General features: G+C 38.7%; 1 protein-coding gene across 1 annotated transcript in view; it reads right to left on the bottom strand.

Moving 5' to 3' along the window:
• Positions 1-585: 585 nt before the first annotated feature.
• Positions 586-20361, bottom strand: part of LOC131696830 (polyunsaturated fatty acid lipoxygenase ALOX15B-like) — a 30425-nt gene continuing 10649 nt past the window's right edge. The window contains exons 3-15 of the mRNA XM_059033374.1: positions 19358-19556; positions 18336-18417; positions 17266-17388; positions 16795-16898; positions 10168-10340; positions 9628-9771; positions 8908-9108; positions 5572-5658; positions 5114-5283; positions 4808-4929; positions 4622-4722; positions 3814-3984; positions 586-843 (exon numbers count right to left, since the gene is read on the bottom strand). Of these exons, the coding sequence (XP_058889357.1) occupies positions 664-843; positions 3814-3984; positions 4622-4722; positions 4808-4929; positions 5114-5283; positions 5572-5658; positions 8908-9108; positions 9628-9771; positions 10168-10340; positions 16795-16898; positions 17266-17388; positions 18336-18417; positions 19358-19556 (1857 nt within the window). The 3' untranslated portion in view covers positions 586-663. The remainder of the gene's footprint in view (positions 844-3813; positions 3985-4621; positions 4723-4807; positions 4930-5113; positions 5284-5571; positions 5659-8907; positions 9109-9627; positions 9772-10167; positions 10341-16794; positions 16899-17265; positions 17389-18335; positions 18418-19357; positions 19557-20361) is intronic.

The following is a 20361-nucleotide window of genomic DNA, read 5'->3' as shown; positions in this document are numbered from 1 at the left end:
AAACGCATCAATTGGCTGACATGAACGGATACAGGAAAAGAGGCAGACCTAGAGTACTGTATAGAAACCTGCTGTTAAAGTCACAAAATCAAATAAAAACTAAAGACTGAGCTTTGAGGGGTTTATATAGATCATTTATCCCAGACTGCAGTAACTGCCCAGCTGTTTAAATATGATATAAATGGGTTGTCCGCCATTACAGTTTATATTATTTATTTGAATTACAATCAACAAAACAAAGAACATTTATAATACTTGTTATTCAAATGCTAAACAGTTGGATAATACACAAATATGGAAGGTGTGTAAGCAATAAAATCACAAAGGAATAAAAATAACAATGTATGTATATATATTTTAAAAACTTGCCTGAAAGATTAAATTTACTATAATTAAGAATAAATAATGATATGCAATCCTGAGAATTTGCAGAGTGCAACACCATAACATATTACAATCAAAATAGTATATCAACAACACAAACCACACTCACATGTTTGTTTCTGATTGAAGTATAGAGCAAGTACTATATATATATATATATATATATATATATATATATATATATATATATATATATATATATATATATATATATATACAGTAATTTTCTTCAGTGCTAAATTAAGAGCAAGTGCAATATATACACAGGTGTTTAAACGCTTAGATTGCTACGCTGTTCTCCATCAGTGCTGGTCTCAAGTAGGGATATCCAGGATTGAGAGTTTTATTCCGAAGTGCGATTTCACCGTCGATGTCCTGTAGGGCAGACTGGAATTCTGAAATCAGCTTCCTGGGGGCTTCCTCTATGAATCGTTCCTCTGGATAATCCCCTAGTTTAACCTGAGAGAGAGAGAGAGAGAGAGAGAGAGAGAGAGAGAGAGAGAGAGAGAGTTATATAGATATTCACATCATAATCTTCCCTTTACAAACAAACTACATTTCCCATCAGCCTCTGCCACCAGTCTTAATGATGAGGTATGCTGGGAAATGCAGTTATTGACATAGCGATTGACATTAATGCAAGTCACTGTCCTCAGCTGTTTAAACTGGGGAGAAAGAAACTGACTGAATCAGAGCAGAGAGACAGACACTCTACTCATAAAAGGTTAACGGCTGTCGTTGGGAGAAAACTGGAGTACATTAACAGATTTCATCAATAGCTGCTTATTGGACGACAGTTTCTGTTCATAATGGATAGCTGAGGCTCCATTAAACCCAAATGACTTCTGTGAAGGACTGTTTTAAACAAATTGAGAGAAAGGTTAGCAACACCTCATTAACATAAAGTTTTAATCGGTTTTGAACGTCAACCTGCTAATCATAAACGTGAACGACTGCAAAATGCTGTCGACAACTTGGTGTCATGAATGCTGAGTACGGTGGTATCTAAACTTACATTGTCAAAAAGTTTTCTGACCGTATAAGAACTGCCAATGCAGTCAATTTAAAGTCAGTTTTCACTTTTAAAATTTACGCTGAGTGTGTGAAAGATATACAGTTGTCTGTTCTTGACTTTTCAGATATATGTAGTCTACCCTGACGGCAAAAATAAAAGTTTGAAACAATCTTCTACCTGGAACCGCCAGTGGCCGTCATATTGACGGCTCTATAAAAAGAGAAAACAATAGCATTTCACATTATACAGTAGGCTATAGTACCCTGTTTTTTATAGGCTATTTATCCGTTATTTATGGATTGAATTGATTAGATTAGTCTGCAGCCCCTACATGAATGAAATAGTTAATACAACCAAGTAGTTGGCATTCATGGGGTTTCCATGTGGGTCAATTTACACATGAAATGGCGATGCGTGTGCACGTTTGGGAGAATTACTCGTGTAAATCAGGTTTGTGGCCGAAAAAAACGGCCAAAGAGAGGGATAGGGTAAATCTCATATACTCGTGTAAATGACGAAACACAAGGGAAAACCATGCCCAGTTTCGCATGGAAACCCACATTTCACTTGTAAATGGTAATGAGCATGTTTATCCTTAACTATAAATATTGCAAGGGATCAGGTCAGTTGTTACTGTGGATTCCAAGACGGCAGAAAGTAGTGGCTGATGGGCGATTTTATGGTTAGCAGTGGAGTAGTTCACCTTAATGCTAATGCGGGCGGTCTTTTTTATTATTGTTTTTTGCTGTGTCTTGTCTGTCATGTTGTATATATCTTGTGGGTTTACAGTTCTATATAAAACTACTTACCACGAACTGCGTTATACATTTGTTATAGTATTAAAGCAGCTGTTTGAGAATACTCTTGCTATAAAAACTACACTAAAGTCAAACACAAAGAGCAAGTGAGATGCTTAACTGAATTAATACCGGTCCTTTTTTTGATCCCAGCTATGTCCAAAGACAACGCACGTCTGCCCTCCACGTTAATAAATATAGTTTGTGAACTGGATGTCATAAGCCAGCTCGATCGCCCAAAACAGTGCAACGACATCCAAGTTGTTATTGATTGTGTTTTATTTGTTTGCATCATTAATATTTAACACAGCAGTAAATCCAACACAACTTAAAAGGAGAGCATCTCTGACAGCACAAGCCTCTTCAAATTGAAAAACAATTTGGTCAAGATCAGACCAAGCAGGCACAGGGTATTTTGCTGTATTACAGCAGCTTAGATACACTCGTGTACCAGTTCTCTGCGCATGGAAACCACATTTTCACAAAACGTCACTAGTAATCTTCAAAAACAGCATGAGTACTTTGCGCATAGTTAATTTACATATCAACCCCCACCTTTCCCATTCATTAGCATGACGTCAGGTGAAAAGCCCGGTTTACTCAAGTAAAATAAACTTAGCGAATGGAAACCCCAAAAAGTATTTTACATGAGACATTTTTAAAAAGCTCGCATGGAAACCCCATGTTTCACACCAGGTGGCATGGGGTATTTCCATGGATGGTACATACGTAAGCTCATGTGTTTTGCAATACATTTCAGCCATCAACGCATTTGTTCTTTACAATGAATTGTCATTCACGTGTTTCATAACGTTTCATAACCCACTCGGGTTCGTTGCCCCTTTAAAAATAGACCCAACACACTGGAATGGATTTTTTTCAGCGCGGTTGCGCTAAATTTTTAATGAACACAAACAAAACAAACACAAAATAAACACCTAGCTCTTTTCGAGCGCTAACTAAAACTTCCAGGAACACCCTGTCTAACACGGGCTAACAATAGGCTTACTCCGTTACTGAGAGCAAACCCAGTAGACAGAAACATAAAATATAACCTGTGGGAAATTTCATGTGGGAGCCATTTTTATTTGTAGTTGATTGGCAAAGCCAAGTATTAATACATGCGATCACAAAGATACAAATACTGCTTTTAATAGAAGCACTACATTGAAAACCAGTATGAATATTGGTTTTGGCCCAGGTTCACCGCACCTGTTGAACCCCCCTAGTTGCGCCCCTGCATACAGGCAAGCTGTAACACGATGGGTGCTGCCGAGTTATTTCGTTGTTGCTGTTGGTAGATTCCATTTGTTTATATTCCCGACAGCTAACGACGGAACTGAGTGAATGTTTCTAGAGTCGTGAACGAATATATACCCATTCATAAATTGCTTAGTGACAGTCGCCAGTCGGTCTGCACAGATCATTTTATGAATATCAATATGGACGAATTTCATTAGTTTTAAACTAAATTCGATTTTTATGAATAGACCCCTCTGACACTCAAAGGGTAACAACCATTCCCTTAATAAATGAACTACACTTTCCATGAGCCTCTGCCACCAGTCCCAACGGTGAGGCATGCTGGGAAATGTATTCATTTTTTTTGACACTCACAAAGTCGTCTGAATTTCGGCTGAGCAGCCAGACCCCGGCCAGGGTTCGGACGGTGCTGCCCACGTCCGCGATGCTCTCCAGGATGTCTTGTTGAGTCGTTCCCCCCACAGAGGAGGGAGGGGGGCGGCGCAGGGTGGGAGAGGCGTTGGGCATCCAGGCTGCAAAATCAAACTGAGGGGAACGTGGAGTGGGGTAAATGTTATATATCTCTGTCTACCTATATGTCAATCTATCTGTCTACATATCTGTCTACCTACTTGTCTATCTATCTGTCTACTTATCTATCTACCTATTTATATCTGTCTATCTACATATCTATCTGTCTATATATACCTGTCTACCTATCTGTCTATATATCTGTCTGTCTACTTATCTACATATTTCTATCTGTCTACCTGTCTATCTACCTATATATCTACCTGTCTGTCTACATATCTATCTGTCTATCTGTCTACTTATCTATCTACCTATTTATATCTATCTGTCTACCTATCTGCCTAGATAATGAAAAACCTGGTCAATTTTAAGGAGAAATGGTTTGTGAACAATGTATTGTGTAGGTTAGAGGAGGATGAATTAATATTGTGTTGACAAAAAAATAGTAATGTTGGCAGAAATAAAGTCCAAAGTCAAACTGTATGGGAAAGAAGAGCGGTGAGATAGGGTTAGGGGGCTAAACTAATAGGATACAGAGTGCTGGTATAGGGTTAGTTCAACACTGCAGTCTCTGTCTATCTTTTTGTGTGTCTGAGAGATAGCGAGACAAAGAGACATAGAGATGCAATAGAATTGTTTATACTTAACATACCTGACCCCCATTAACTGCATTGTGCTGCACTGAGCAGGTATACAGAACCATTGTGAGGAACTTGATTAGTTCATGGACAGTCCGAAAGGATTCTGGGATTCCTGTAACAGAAAAATCAAACATATACAGTTCTGCACTGTGAAACTGTAATACAGTTCTTGGTGACTTGATAAGTTGAAAACTCACCTGATTCTTTGCGATTCAGAAAGCCATTAGAAAAGATTTCTTTCGCCCAATCCTGCAGTTCTGGGTCTTCAAACACATCTCTGTCACTCGGGTAGTAATATTTAATAATTTCCTCTACAAACCTGACAGACAAAAAAATAATAATCAGTGAAGAGAAAATGTGTTCAGATACTGGACTAGTGGAATTACACTGGAACTACAATGTACATACCGGACTAGGAATTGCATTGGAACTGCTGTTTAGATAACAGACTAGTGGAATAACATTGGAACTGCAGTTTAGATACTGGACTCTCTCTTTCTCACCATTTGATTGTTTTCCACAGTTTCATCCCATCCTGTCTGTAGTAATAACAAGGAATGTCTTCAACTCCGCGTGCAGCAATATCCTCCGGCAGACAGAGGGAGCTGTAGGTCAAACAGCTGTGTGCTTTCTGCAGCAGTTTAGGCAGACCCTTTCCACCAGTGCTAAAGGACTAAAATACAGGAGAAATACAGATGTGTCTGACAGGGACTCAGCTCTATATTAAAAAAATAAATAAATAAATAAAAACTACAGCTCCCAGCATCCCTCAGCACAGATGAGCAACAGTGAGGCATGCTGTAGTTTTCTGTATTTATTGTTATCTCTATAGGAATCCACTGTCTCCATTGTTACTTGCTCTATGACTAATGTAACTGCATTTACTGTATTGTAAAGCATTTACTGTAAATCTGTCTTCAATGGAACTGCATTTACTGTAACACTAACATCTTGTACCCACTGTTTGAAACACTCCAGATTTCCCCAGCAGTTTGTCCCTCGCCATGATATTGACCTGCAGCGTGTATCTCGTGTGAGGAATCAGGAGCTAGCAAAGAAAATGTGACAATCATTCTTATTACTGTGCTGTGACACAGTACTACAGTTCTGTACTGTCAAACAAATACAGTTCTGTGCTGTGACACTGTAATACAGTTCTGTACAGTGAAACTAATACAGTTATGTACTGTGACACTGTATTACAATTCTGTACTGTGAAACTGTAATACAATTCTGTACTAAGAATCTGTAATAGAGTTCTGTACTGTGAAACTGTAATACAGTTCTGTACTGTGACACTAATACAGTTCTGTACTGTGACACTGTAATAGAGTTCTGTACTGTGACACTGTAATACAGTTCTGTACTGTGACACTGTAATATAGTAATACAACTGAATTCTGATGTACTGTATTTTGTTCTTCGTTAATCTCCAGGTGCCATCTTTAGCTGAAGCAGCTCTGACGTTATGCTCTTTATCAAATGATTAGCCCTTGTGATGTTAATGTCGTCACACTGGAAATGTGTGCTTCATTTTGCTAGAATGCATCTGTAGTCAAGCATGAAGTGCAGAAAGTGAACAAACTAATCTAGCACTATTCCTTTTGCTTCGGATGCATCTTCTGGTTTGGTGTCTTGGTTGCGGCTACTGGTAAGATTTTCCATATGAGTAACAGGGACTTTGTAGTTTTTCTCGATCGCCTTCAGACTCCTCAGTCTGCTTGATAGCCACCTGGTACTTTTAAGTCCACTGAAATGAGCAAGCTTCTCATCAAGAAGTTCCCCTATTTCTATCAGATCATGTCTCTCTTGTGTAGAGTAGTAATACATTTTGAACACCGGTTTCATTGTCTCTTCAAATGTATGTAAATAAGGTACATTTTTGACAGCATCAAGCACAGCCAGTTCGAGTGTGTGTGCTACCTGCTCTTTCAAACCTGGAGCCACCCGTTTTCTGTCCCATCATAATGGCAGCTCCATCAAAGTTTGCAAAGACAACTTTCTTCTGCCACACTTCCTGATTAATTCCTACATTATCAAGAGCTCTGTCTATCACCTTTAAAACTCCAGGTGAATCTGCATGTTTAACAGTGTTACATTTGACCATTTTGGTTATAACTGCTCTGTTATCCTGTATAAACCTAATGTAGACTATTTCCTGCTCAATAATACCGGAGTCAGTGCTTCCATCAGCTAAAATCAACAAGAATCTGCTCTGTTCAATTCAATTTGCTGTCTGATTGTCCAGCATGTCCTTAAGTTCAATGCCGTTTGCTGCCTGTAATTTACACAAACTGACCAATTTATTACAAGCCAGTTCTTCCTTGGCAACATAATAGGAAGTGCAAAAAAGCTGTGTCATGTCAAAATGTGACATGTCCATTTTAGCAACAATTTTTGCCATTGGCATCTGCCCTGGATTTTCTTTGGCTTCTTCAGCGTTTACACATTTCTTGTGATGTGCAGAAGAGTCATGGGTTTTTATGGGATCTTTACGGACCATATTTGTACCCCTGATGAAAGGACTTCCAAGATATGCAATCTGATTGACTTTCCAGCAAACCTGGCAAAACATTTCGTTCTTCTCCTTGTCACATGTGAGCCAAAAATATTTTTTAGTCCACGTTGGCACAAAAGAGCGCTTTCTCTTTTTTTATATATTTTTTTTCTGCCACCGAGTCCTCATGCTGTGGGACATATTTTAAAAGAAGACGTGGATGATCATGTGTTGCTGGGGGACATGCGCGTTAGGTCATAATCAAAGAGCAGTAGCAGTGCTCTTTTCAGTTTATTAAATGCTTTAAAAATTGGATTGGTTGGTTGCGCAGACCACCGTAAATCCCAAGTAATAAGCTACCTGGGTGATCCAGTGCCTTTACAGGTTTAATAGCATTAGTACTTCAATACAGTAATAAAGATATGGTTAATTATATAGTTAGCCCTTAGGCCAGCCATGAAAACAGCTAAAACACCTACAGCTACGTTCTAAAGTGTTCAATATATCACTCTTTTAAAACTAATATATCATTTCTATACCTTATAGCAATGCATCCAAAATATAAAAGATATATTAAATTCAAATATATGCTTACCTTCCAGTATACAGTATGGAAGTACAGTGTAGGATATATAAAAAAATAAGAACTGTCTTCAAAAGGCAGAAACTTGACTTCGACCAAACAGCAATCAGTTTTTCACAGACCCTCAGAGCACTGGTCACGTCAGCTTGTAATTAGCAAGTTCAGTGATATCGAATGGGGTCTTGCTCTGGGCTTATATAGGATTTTCCCTCCCTTGAATACATCAGGAGTCCCAATTGAACTCGGCCATGACAGTTCTTATCTTTGAGTTAATTATACATTCTAGAAGGATCAGCTCAACTCCTTTTTAAAACTGATTGGATATAACTTCTTGCCAAAAATACTGAATCATGATTTCATAGCTCATAGTCAGGTGAACCAGAGTTCACAGAATCCTTGCTATAATACAATACAATGCAATACAATACAAGTTTTATATGTGTAACAAAAGATGCTGAATACAGGTATGTTACAAAGTATGGGACAAAGAGTTAGGGTTTTATACAAGCCTTTGAATAAGCATACAGTGGTTAGTTCAGTTATTTTCATTTAAATTTAAGCGATAATAAACATATTAAGTATAATAGCCTTATTTAACTTTGCCATGCTTGGACTATGCCTGACCTCTCTCTGTTTCTAAAAGTTGCCTGCACAAGCAGGTTTCAGACACCCTGTTTACTGGCCAAGGCCAGTTTTTAATTAATAAGAAACTCTACTATACGCGCTTCTCCAAATTCACCGCATGAAGTCATTTTCTGGCCGATTCAAGAGACGCCTGGACCGGTATCTTTTCAGATAATAAAAAAAAACTTACATCCTCATTTTTATAACTGAGCTCTCATTATTTTCTTATACTATAATGAGATACATACCCCTGTCTTTCTTAAAGCACCTTCTATTGGTTATCATTCAAGGTTGGCAAATCCCGCTTTTAAGAGCCAACACCGAATCCTGCTTTGAGATCTAATGCCATTCCAGAATTCTACTGTGTGTCTGAGACAAACATTTAATTCTGTCACGTTTAAACTCTACAATTTCCCTGTAAATACCTGTTTATTACTGCAGTAAAACCTTTATATAAACTAAACATTTATATTCTTTAGTTTAATTGATATTTTAATGTCTAAAATACTTTGTTCTTAATTGAGCACTGAAGACAGTTTCTGTATATATTGTACTTGCTCTTCAGTGTATTGTGCTGGTGAATGCAGTGTTACCTTGTACAGGGGGTGCACAGAGGCCAGGTTCCTGTGTGTTGCCATGCAGAAGACCTCAGCTAGCAGGTGAGTGCGCAGCAGGTGAGTGATAAGCTGGAAGTAGTTGAAATCTGCACTGCGCACGTAGATCTTTGCAAGCAGCCAGTCTGCAGAGTGACTGGGCAGGAATATCGGGTTTTGTGGATGTGCTTTCTGCTTCAACTGTCATGAACATAAAAATACGGAAGTATTGTAAAGCATAGGGGTACATATGTAGACAGATACTATAGATAGATAGACAAATGTATATATATATATATATATATATATATATATATATATATATATATATATATAGGCACATAGCTAGATAGGCAAATATGTTGACAGATAGTTACAAAGACAGACAAATATGTAGATAGTTAAATAAGCAGATAGGTATAGTTCACTAGATAGATAGATAGATAGATAGATAGATAGATAGATAGATAGATAGATTAACAGTTATAGAGGGTAGATAGGCAGATATATTAATATACTATTTATATAAAATTTTGCTAATTCTGTGTTCATTAAATTCGCAAAATTATATGTGCCATGAAATATATTATTCATAAAATACACATGGTGCAAACATTTAGTCCGCAAAAATGTACCTTGAAGGCCATTAGCGAAATTAATTTTATTTTATAGTATATATATATAGATAGGCAGATGTTTGCAGCATTGCATGCTGGGTACCTGGATAGCAATGGGTTTGAGCTGATTGTCGGGATCTTTGTACAGCAGACAGAGTGGGGCAGGGAGGTACTGAAGTTTTCCATGAATTGTATTGGCTGGAAACTCGTCCAATAGCTGATAGTCCACCAGATAGATATTCCCTTTCTGAACAAAAACAAAAGATAAACACTGTAAAGCACAGGGAAGTAATGTAAAGCATAGGATAGCACTGTAAAGTATATGGAAGCACTGTAAACCACAGGGAAGCACTGTAAAGTATAGGGAATGCAGTGTAAAGCTTAGCAAAGGAGTGTAAAGCATAGGGAATGCAGTGTAAAGCATAGGGAAGCACTGTAAAGCATAGGGAAGAACTGTAAATTAGAGGGAAACACTGTAAAACACAGGGAAGCAGTGTAAAGCATAGGGAAGCAGTGTAAAACATAGGGAATGCGGTATAAAGCATAGGGATGCACTGTAAAGCACAGGGAAGCAGTGCAAAGCATAGCGAAGCAGTGTTTAAAGAGCTTTTTTAAATGAGCAAGGCTGCTCTGTAGTTCTAACCTCCATTTCGTTCTGCAGTGAAGTGGATTTCTCCAGGAATCTTGAGACCATGTCGTTTGTGACAGCGAAGTTTGAAGGGATCTCTTTGCACTTTTTGATCATTATAGGATTGCAGCCGTTCAGAAACTGGTAACCGAAAAACGTATCTTCTTCCCACATTGATTTCACAAACTCTAGAAAGTTTGACAACAATGATTCAACAAATACAATAATTACAGTCAGGGCTAGACAGACAGTCAGCTAGATAGACAAATACACTAGCCTCCTGAATTATTCATACCCTTGATACAATGTAACTGAAAGTCTACAGTAGTCTCCAGAATTATTCATACCCTTCATACAATGTAACTGAAAGTATACAGTAGCATCCAGAATTATTCATACCCTTCATACAATGTAACTGAAAGTATACAGTAGCATCCAGAATTATTCATACCCTTCATACAATGTAACAAAGTATACAGAAGTCTCCAGAATTATTCAAAAAAAAATGCAAGTGTACATTCAGTATTTGTTGCATAAATAAATGAAAACATGAACATTTGTAAGACTATCAGTATTAGATATTGCAAAAACATATCTGTCCAAAATAATTGTATTTTATTATTATTTTTTATTACTTATTTCTTAGCAGACGCCCTTATCCAGGGCGACTTACAATCGTAAGCAAATACATTAAGTGTTATAATACAAGTAATACAATAAGAGCAAGAAATACAGTAACTTTTGTTCAAGTGTGACAAACCACAATTCAATAATACAGCAGATAAGTGATAGTTACATCAGGATATGATTAAATAGTGATAGTTACATCAGGATGTGATTAAATACAAAGTACTACAGGTTAAACACTTGGCAGATTACAGTATTCTGAAGTACAGGATTAAATGCAGTAAAATAGGGGGCAGATAAGAGCAAAATAAAGCACATTTACATGAAGGGTGATAGTGTCCCAGGATACAAACAGAGGAGTTCTACAGGTGCTCTTTGAAGAGGTGAGTCTTAAGGAGGCGCCGGAATGTGGTCAGGGACTGGGCAGTCCTGACATCTGTAGGAAGGTCATTCCACCACTGCGGAGCAAGGGTGGAGAAGGAGCGGGCTCTGGAGGCAGGGGAGCGTAGAGGAGGTAGAGCAAGTCTTCTAGTGCAGGTGGAGCGGAGAGGTCGAGTGGGGGTGTAGGGAGAGATGAGGGTCTGGAGGTAGCTGGGTGCAGTCTGGTCAAGGCATCTGTAGGCTAGTACAAGAGTCTTGAACTGGATGCGAGCGGTGATCGGGAGCCAGTGGAGCGAGCGGAGTAGTGGAGTAGCGTGGGCGAAGCGAGGCAGAGAGAACACCAGGCGGGCAGCAGAGTTCTGGATGAGCTGGAGCGGACGGGTGTGAATAAATCTGAACATCTAAAACTTAAATGCAATTATTTTGGGCAGATATGTTTTTTGCGATCTCTAATATTGATAGTCTTACAATTTTCATGTTTTCATTTATTTATGCAACAAATACTGAATGTACACTTGCATTTATTTTGCTAAAACCAGTTACATTGTATTAACGGTATGAATAATTCTGGAGGCTACTGTATGTAGATAGATATGTAGATAGCTAGTTAGACATACATACAGATAAACAGATAACTAGACAAATGTGTAGTTATACAGAGTGATAGATAGCCAGACAGATAGACAAATAAAGTATGTAGTTATGATTTCCATTACACGAGAGTAGATGTTAAAACTTCATGCTGATTTGAACTCGGCTCTCGCCAAGATAAGCACCTACTAAGATGTAGCTTTACAGTAAACTAATGTGATCCATATGTGTCTCCATCCATTTACGTTTCCTTCCATATGATGATGTAGATATCCTTCTGTCTGGTGTTAATGGCTGAAGTGTAATGCTGGCTCCAGGGATCAGCTTATTTTGCCTCCCTGGCGCATCAGCACACACAATGGCTGCGATGCTGGCTCCGGAGATCAACCACAGTTGACCTGATGAGGAAACTGATCCTGCTCTGTTCCATTGACCATAGGTCTTGCCAGCCAATCTTGCGTTGTTCCACACTCTCCCATCTCATCCATTCTCCCTGCTTGGCCTAGGAAATGGCCTTTATACACCTCATCCTCTCCTCCTGCTTTTGCACCTCGTTGACTACCAGCTTCCTCCTTTGAGCTGGGGCTGCCTTGTGCCATGTAGGAGAAGCTGAACTAAGTCCAAGACCCCCTCTTCCACGCTGAACTTGCCCCATGATATCACCAATTTGAAGGGCAGCCTTTGCATCTTCCACAGCTTTCTTTGCCGCCCACTTTCTTTCAGTTTTCAACACAGGTGCTGCCTCACTTACGCATTTGTCGCGTGACTTGGCGCACTTAAACTCCTCGGTTAGAGCGGAGACTGGTAGCTGCAGTATTCCTTTACCATAAAGTCCCACTCTGCTGAGGCAGCGTGGAACTCCCAACCATTTCCTGATGTATGAACTGATTAAAGCTTCCAGCTTCTCTACTGTTGTCAAAGAAACCTTGTACACAGTCAGTGGTCACAGCAACCTCGGCAGTAGACCAAACTGAAAGCACCACAGTTTTAGTTTGCCTCGTAGAGCGCAGCTGTCTATGCTCTTCAACCCTTCCACTGCTTGTTGTCTAACTTCTCCCACACGAACTGTGTCCTTTAGATCCCCGTCGTACCATCTCCCAAGACTCTTCACTGGCTTCTCAGACACTGTTGGTATTGCCTCACCATTAATGAAGAATGTTTTATCTACTACTTTGCCTTTAATTATAGAGATGCTCCTTGATTTAGTGGGCTTGAATTGCATTCGTGCCCATTCAATGTTATTGGTTAATTTGCCCAATAACCGATTAGTGCAGGCTACTGTTGTAGTCATGGTTGTCATGTCATCCATGTATGCTCAAATTGGTGGTAGTCGCATTCCAGAAGCCAAGCGCTCTCCTCCTACTACCCATTTTGATGCCCTAATGATTACTTCCATTGCCATGGTAAAAGCTAGTGGAGAAATGGTGCATCCTGCCATTATTCCAACCTCTAGGCATTGCCATGTAGTGCTGAATTCTGAAGTTGAAAAACTGAATTGCAAATCTCCAAAGTAGGCTTTCACTAAATTTGTTATTGTCATCGGTACACTGAAAAAATCAAATGCTGCCCAAAGAAGTTCATGTGGCACTGAACCATATGCATTAGCCAAATCCAGGAATGTCACATGGAGCTCCTTTCTCTCCTTTTTAGCTGATTGAATTTGTTGCCAGATCACATTGATGTGTTCTTAATGCTGCCCAAAGAAGTTCATGTGGCACTGAACCATATGCATTAGCCAAATCCAGGAATGTCACATGGAGCTCCTTTCTCTCCTTTTTAGCTGATTGAATTTGTTGCCAGATCACATTGATGTGTTCTAAGCATCCTGGGAAACTTGGAATGCCCGCTTTTTGTATTGAAGTGTCAATGAAGCAGTTCTTTAATAGGTAAGTTGACAATCTCTGAGCAATAATGCTGAAGAAAATCTTGCCTTCTACGTTTAATAGGGAAATAGGACGAAACTGACTGATGCTTGTAGAATCTTTTTCTTTAGGTATAAAGATTCCACCTGCTCAGCGCCATGCTCTTGGTACAACCTGTTTTTCCCATGCCACTTTCATCAATTTCCACAGAATTCGTAGAACTCCTGAAGCACTCTTGTACACTCTGTACGGAACTCCATTAGGCCCTGGAGATGATGAAGCCCTTGCTTTTTTCACAGCTTGCTCTACTTCTTTCCACTTAGGTGCACAGTCCTCCATTTGGTATTCTGGTGGATTGATAGGTGGGATGTCTGACGGAATTGACATAGGCTCCTGCCTTTTTGAATCTGTATGTGTTTCCTCCAAATATCTCTCCAGCTCAACCTTAGATGCTTTTAGTGTGCCATTCTTCTCACTGGTGAATAACTTCTTTACAAATTTGAATGGGTCTTTATAAAAGTTAGCTCTCGCACGCTCCTTCTTTTTGTAGCGTTTCCGTAGGCGCTCAGCTCTGCGCAATGTTGCAAGCTTATCTTTTATGACCCTTTGTAAGAGATTGAGTCCCTCCTTCTGACTTTGTTCTGCTCTTCTCCATTGCTTCCTCAGCTGTCTCCTTTCTCTGACTAAGCGTTCAATCTCCTGCTGCCGTCTAGACTTTCCAGGAATAGTTTGTACTTTTTCCTTCCTTTTTTCAACTCCAAACCTCTCACTTCCATATGCGTAGATGATGTCCCCAAATTTATCCAGCTTCTTTTCAACTGTTCCACTTAATCTTTCCAATGCAAAGCAGAGATCTGTGTTTACTGTGTCCCATGCAGTTTTCTCACAAGCTCTTGGCCATTTAACTCCAGGCTTGTGCCCGCTGAGGTTCTTTTCTCTCTTATGCTGGTTTGTCTGACCGGGTTCACAAGGATCATTAGGTTCATCACAAACATATAGATAGTTAAACAGATATACAGATAGCTAGCCAGATATATATTACAATGTTACAAGATATCACATTACATTTTACATACAATTACCCATTTATGCAGATTTTTTTTTTACTGGAGCAATCTAGGAGGTAAAGTATCTGTTTGCTCAAGGGTACAGCAGCAGTGTGTGTGTCCCCCCCACCTAGGATTGAACCCACAACCCTCCAGTCAAGAGTCTAGTGCCCGGTTGCATAAAACATCTGAAGTATTTCACTTATCTATGACACTTAAGTGTATTTTTTCACTTAGCTAAGGGAAAAGCTTAAGGGTGTTGCACAAAACATCTTAACCATTCTCCTTAACTAAGGCATGTTTTCACTGAAGCAATTTTCTGTGTCTGTGGCGTCATTGATGTGGTATCACTTTAAGGGTAAATGAGAAATGCTGGTATAATGCAGCCACCCTTTATTCTGCCACTGAACCATCTCTTGAGGTGGCTCAGTGGCGGCACAGTGCAGGTACTGAAGCGCATTACTTTCAGTGTAAAAAAGTGGGGTTGTTTCTGAGAGAGATGAGAAAGAGAGAAGGTAGCCTGACCAGGAAAGTGTATGAACGGGAGGCAGCACGGGACGGACAAAAGAAAGAACAAGTGTATAATAAAACATTGAACCAGGCAGTAACAGGGACGGCAGGTGCTGTGCATGGTGACTATTTTTTAAAAAAATGTTTTCAGTCACAGGGAGAGTAACTGGAACCAAACATTTCATGTTGTTTGTCTTTGTCCCCTGGTCCGCCCAGTGAGAGTAATCCACCTCCCCAAGTCAACATGGAGCCAAAGGGTGGACGGAAGAATCTGGTGGCTCCTTAAACTATTCACAGGCTGTCTGGCGGAAGGGCCCGACGCTCACAGTGGTATGGTGCAGCACTGTTGAAAGAATTGTTTTTATGATATTTTATGATGCGTGTGGACTGTTTTTAAACTGGATTTGTTTTCCCTTTGAGTTTTTTTTATTTTTTATTACAGTGTGGATTTATATAGTGAGTTTGTTTTGGACACTGTTTTTGTTTCCATTTTGATTAAGTGGGGCTTGCTGTGGATTTTTTTTTTTTTTTTTGCACTTTGCACTTTTGTGAGCTAGACAGTACAGGACTTTTGGCCAGTGTTCACCCATGGATGATATTTGCATCCTGAGCCATTCTAAAAAAGGCATAATACCACAGTAGTGACGTCAAAAAGTGATAATTCCTCTAGAGGAAAATGTACTTGAACTTTGACCCATTCAACGCCTCGAGACCATCACTTTAAATTCAAACACTCGACAACACCCACATTACAGAAATGTTCATTAATGATCAACAAAATGAGAATACGTAAAAAAAAAAAAAAGTAAAGCTGGTACACTCGTATCTCAGAGAAACTGGAGAAATGGATAATGGATAACGACATTGACCGTCTGAACAGCACTTAAACACTACGTTTAAAAAAAACGCACTCTACTGCTGAACCTCGTCTTTAATATTAGTATCACAAGGGTAACCATGTATTATAAAAAAATAATAGATGGGCCTCTTCAGTGAGTTACAGGAAAACAATTCCATCTCGGGTTTCTGTGACAGTTTATAAATTACTTGACCTTCAATCTCGTGTAATTGCCACCAGGTGGCATAGTACGGTTAGGAACGTTAGTGAGCCACCGTTGAGTATTGAGGTCACAGGAGAACTTATACTTAGAGAACATTTAAGGGGAAAACTAAAGGGGAAATTTCACTTAAGATGTTTTATGCAACTGGGCACAGAGCCCTAACCACTACACCACACTGCTGCCCTGTTACACAAATATGTAGATTAATTAGACAGACAGATAGCTAGCTAGCTAGACAAACAGATATACAGCTGGCTAGTTAGACAGACAGATAGTCATAATCAGACATAGATAGCTAGTAAACAGTTATCTAGTTAAACACAGAGACAGTAAGATAGATAGCTAGTTAGACAGATTGACAGCTAGTTAGACATAGATAGCTAATTAGACAGTTAGCTAGTTAAACATATAGACAGTAAGACAGATAGCTAGTTAAACGGATTGCCAACTAGTTGTTAAACATATAGACAGTAAGATAGATAGCTAGTTAGACAGATGGTCAGAAAACTAGATAAACAGATGCTATTCTTTTCAATGTGATAACAGCAGACAGACAGACAGTACCTGACTCTTCAGTTTTGTTGACTCCAAAGTACTTTTCTATGTCTTCCATGGATCTCCAGTGAGTTTGAAAGTGTATAAATTCCACTAGTTTTAGTTTCACCAGACTGCAGGATTAAAACAGAAAAAATCTTTCATCATTTCAGAAAAAAACAAGATCTGAGTATAAATTCTGTGATCTGAGTATAATGTTTCAAACAACAGAAAAACTATTCTGATCATTTTCTGTGGGATTCATGAGAAAAAAAATCAACAAAGGAAGAATTAGGAAGAAACAATTACAATAAAAATAAATGAGAGAATGATACATAAAACAAATACATGAGAAAGGAGAGAAAGAGAAAAATAAATGAGAAAAGAAAGAATAAAAAAAGACAACAGAAAAAAAGAAAAAGTTAAGCTGAAGGAAAGAGAGAAAGAAAGAATTAGAATGAGAAAATAAAAAAAGATGAAAGAGAGTAAAGGAGATCTTACGCGGAGGTGACTGTAAACTGAAACTCTGTGTTTTTGCTGAATGAAAATTGCACATCCAGCGGCAGATTGCAGGTCTTCTTAATATCCACACATTTCGGCATTCCTTCTGCATAGGTCTTCCATCTGCGTGAAAAGTAAAGAGAAAGATTGTACAAAGCAGGCATAGACAGGTAAGAACTACAGCTCCCAGCATGCCTTTTCACCCGTGGCAATTGCAAGGTATGTTGGGAGCTGTAGTTCTTTAAAGAGCACCTATCTGGGATTTTTATTAACTGGAGTTCTGTCCCCACATGTTGCTCCAGCCTTTTAAGTAACATCCCTTCAATTGTAACCTTCATTGTTAACATTCTGACAAGTTTTTTTACACTTCCAAAGTTCCACACGGCAAAGAAGTCCTCAAAATAATGGCCGCCGCTCATGGAGTGCAGATTTTGTGCAGCATAAAGGCTGGGTTACACCCCAAAACCCAGCTAAAGCAGGCTGCTCTTATCGCCCGATCAAACCAGCCCTGTTATCATCCATCGCTGAACTATGAACGCACGGCAACAGAGTAGTTCAACTTGATAAATTTATATGAGAGAAATACATATTAAACAATCACAATTTGGCGAATGTCACTGGCTCGTCCAAGAAATTAAATTAGGTGACTGAGTATTTCACTACCCGCCCAAAGTTTCTAAACAACTGCTTAGATAAATAGTAAACCAACCAGCCCACCGCATCCCAATCAGGGAATGGGTAAAAGCTGTGCCAAGACCAACCTTGCCGGACGGGGCACTAAACAGTGTCCGACATCTATCGATTACTCCTTTGCCAGAGCTTACATAACAACAAGAACCATCATTGTCGCACTTTTATTTATTTATTATTATTATTATTATTATTATTATTATTATTATTATTATTATTATTATTATTATTATTATTATAAATGAAATGCATCCAGAGCAAGATAAAACTTGCACACATTTTCATCGCCATAGGTGCTGAGCGTTATAGAAAGTCTGATGATAGAATGTTCTCAGAATTTAAATAAATAAATAAAAGTGCTATACTGATGGTTACTGTACCTGAAAGTCTTCCTTCGCTGGTCCAGCTCTTTCTCTCTGTTCTGCTTCAAGATGTCCAGTTCATCTTCATTGGGTTTCTTTGCTGCAACACAAGTCACAGTTACACTCTCGTTAATAGGAAAAACTAGCTATGTCTAACTACCTATCTGTTTAACTAGCTAGCTATCAAATTAGCTATCTGTCTATCTAACTAAATATATGTCTAGCTATCAAACTAGCTAGCTATCTGTGTAACTAGGTATCTGTCTAGCTAGCTAGCTATCTGTGTAGCTACCTCTCTGTCTATCTTTAGCTATCTGTCTAACTAGCTCTCTGTCTTTCTAGCTAGCTATCTGTCTAACTAGCTCTGTCTATCTAGCTAGCTATCTGTCTAACTAGCTCTCTGTCTATCTAGCTAGCTATCTGTCTAACTAGCTCTCTGTCTATCTAGCTAGCTAGCTATCTGTATAACTAGCTCTCTGTCTATCTAGCTAGCTATCTGTCAGGCTAGCTTAAAAAGCAATAATAATAATACTTTTTTATTTCTCATCAATGAAATGAAGATAATATATTAGTAGATTTCCAATAATAATAATAATAATAATAATAATAATAATAATAATAATAATAATAATATTTGCCTGTTGGGTTGGGTGCTGGCTTGCTGTGATCCTCTAATTATGATAATGGATGGATGGATGGATATTAACCACTTCTGTGCTAAGGCCCTGGTAATTCCCTGTGCTAGAGGCATTTTGTGAATTTGTGACCCTCCTGGTTTACATTAAAATTACTCTATTTTCCATTTCAGATACCCCTGGCAAACCAAAAATATATATATATATATTTTTTTGTCAGACTCTGAAGTTTCTATTGGTGCCATTATTGTGATTATTATTTTTAAAAAAAATGCTGCTTTTTCATAAAATGTCTTATACCTGTATCACATTTAGTCACTATAATACGAATGTTTGGTGGAAAATGTAGAACATTTGAAGCTGTTTGAATTGCCCTGAGTGTAATACTACTAAGGCAGTGCTGACCTGTGCCCTCTCTCAGCTCCACACTCCGATTCTTTTTCACCCAGCTGTTATAGGGGAACCTGAAGCTCCTCCCCCCTGCACAGTCCTCCACGATCACTTTGGAACAGAACCAGCGTTTCCCCTGAAAGCGTGCATGTTCCAGTCTCACCAGCACGATATCTCCCAGACTCTCCTTGCAGTGCATTTTATACTGCTTGTGCTGCAAATGCAAAAAGAAAACATGAGTAATTGATCCATCTACTGTATCTATTAGTTTATCTGTCTATCTACCTATCTGTCTAACAAAGGCTAGCTATTTGTCAAACTAGCTAGCTAGCTGGCTATCTAAAAAGAAAAACAACCTTTGTTTCATACTGTTCTGTAATGTGATCTGTTTTGTTTGAAAAAGAAAGTTACACTGTTAATGTATTGCTTGGAAGAAAAAAAAAAGTAATATTTATTTATTTATGTATGTATTTGTGTATATCAAGTACACAAATACATACAGTAGTGGGGAGCGTTTACTAATTTCCCATTTGAAAATCCCATTGACATGGAGTTAAAGTTGTTTCAGAAGTTTTGATTCCCTTAGATAAATGTGTGTTGGCAATAGGGGATGTTGTGGGTTGTGAAGAGATTAAATCAGCATCTCAGATGAGTGGATCGATTGTTGTTTTTTTGGGTTCAGTTGATTTAGTCTCTAAAGTAGTGGAACAGGTTATTGTTACTGATGATACGTTTTTTCAGGTTTCAGGTTTTTAACTCTGTCTAATGTTCCTCCGTTTTTAAAAAATGAAACTCTAGACAGTTAGCTCGCCATGGGCAATTAACGTCGGGGTTAAAGAGAATCCCTTTGGGCTGTAAATCCCCCCAGCTTAAGCATGTAGTATCACTTAGAAGACAGGTATTTATGGTGCTTAATGACGTAAATTTAAATATTGCTCAATTTAAGATCGAGGGTAAAATGTGGGAGTGAGGGACCGGTTTTATAGAAAAGATTAAATTATTTTTTGTCTGTTGAAAAT

This window comes from Acipenser ruthenus, chromosome 11, assembly GCF_902713425.1.
Source record: "Acipenser ruthenus chromosome 11, fAciRut3.2 maternal haplotype, whole genome shotgun sequence".
Taxonomy (NCBI): Eukaryota; Metazoa; Chordata; class Actinopteri; order Acipenseriformes; family Acipenseridae; genus Acipenser; species Acipenser ruthenus.
Note: the sequence above shows the minus strand (reverse complement) of the source record. Positions and strands in the feature narration are given on the sequence as shown.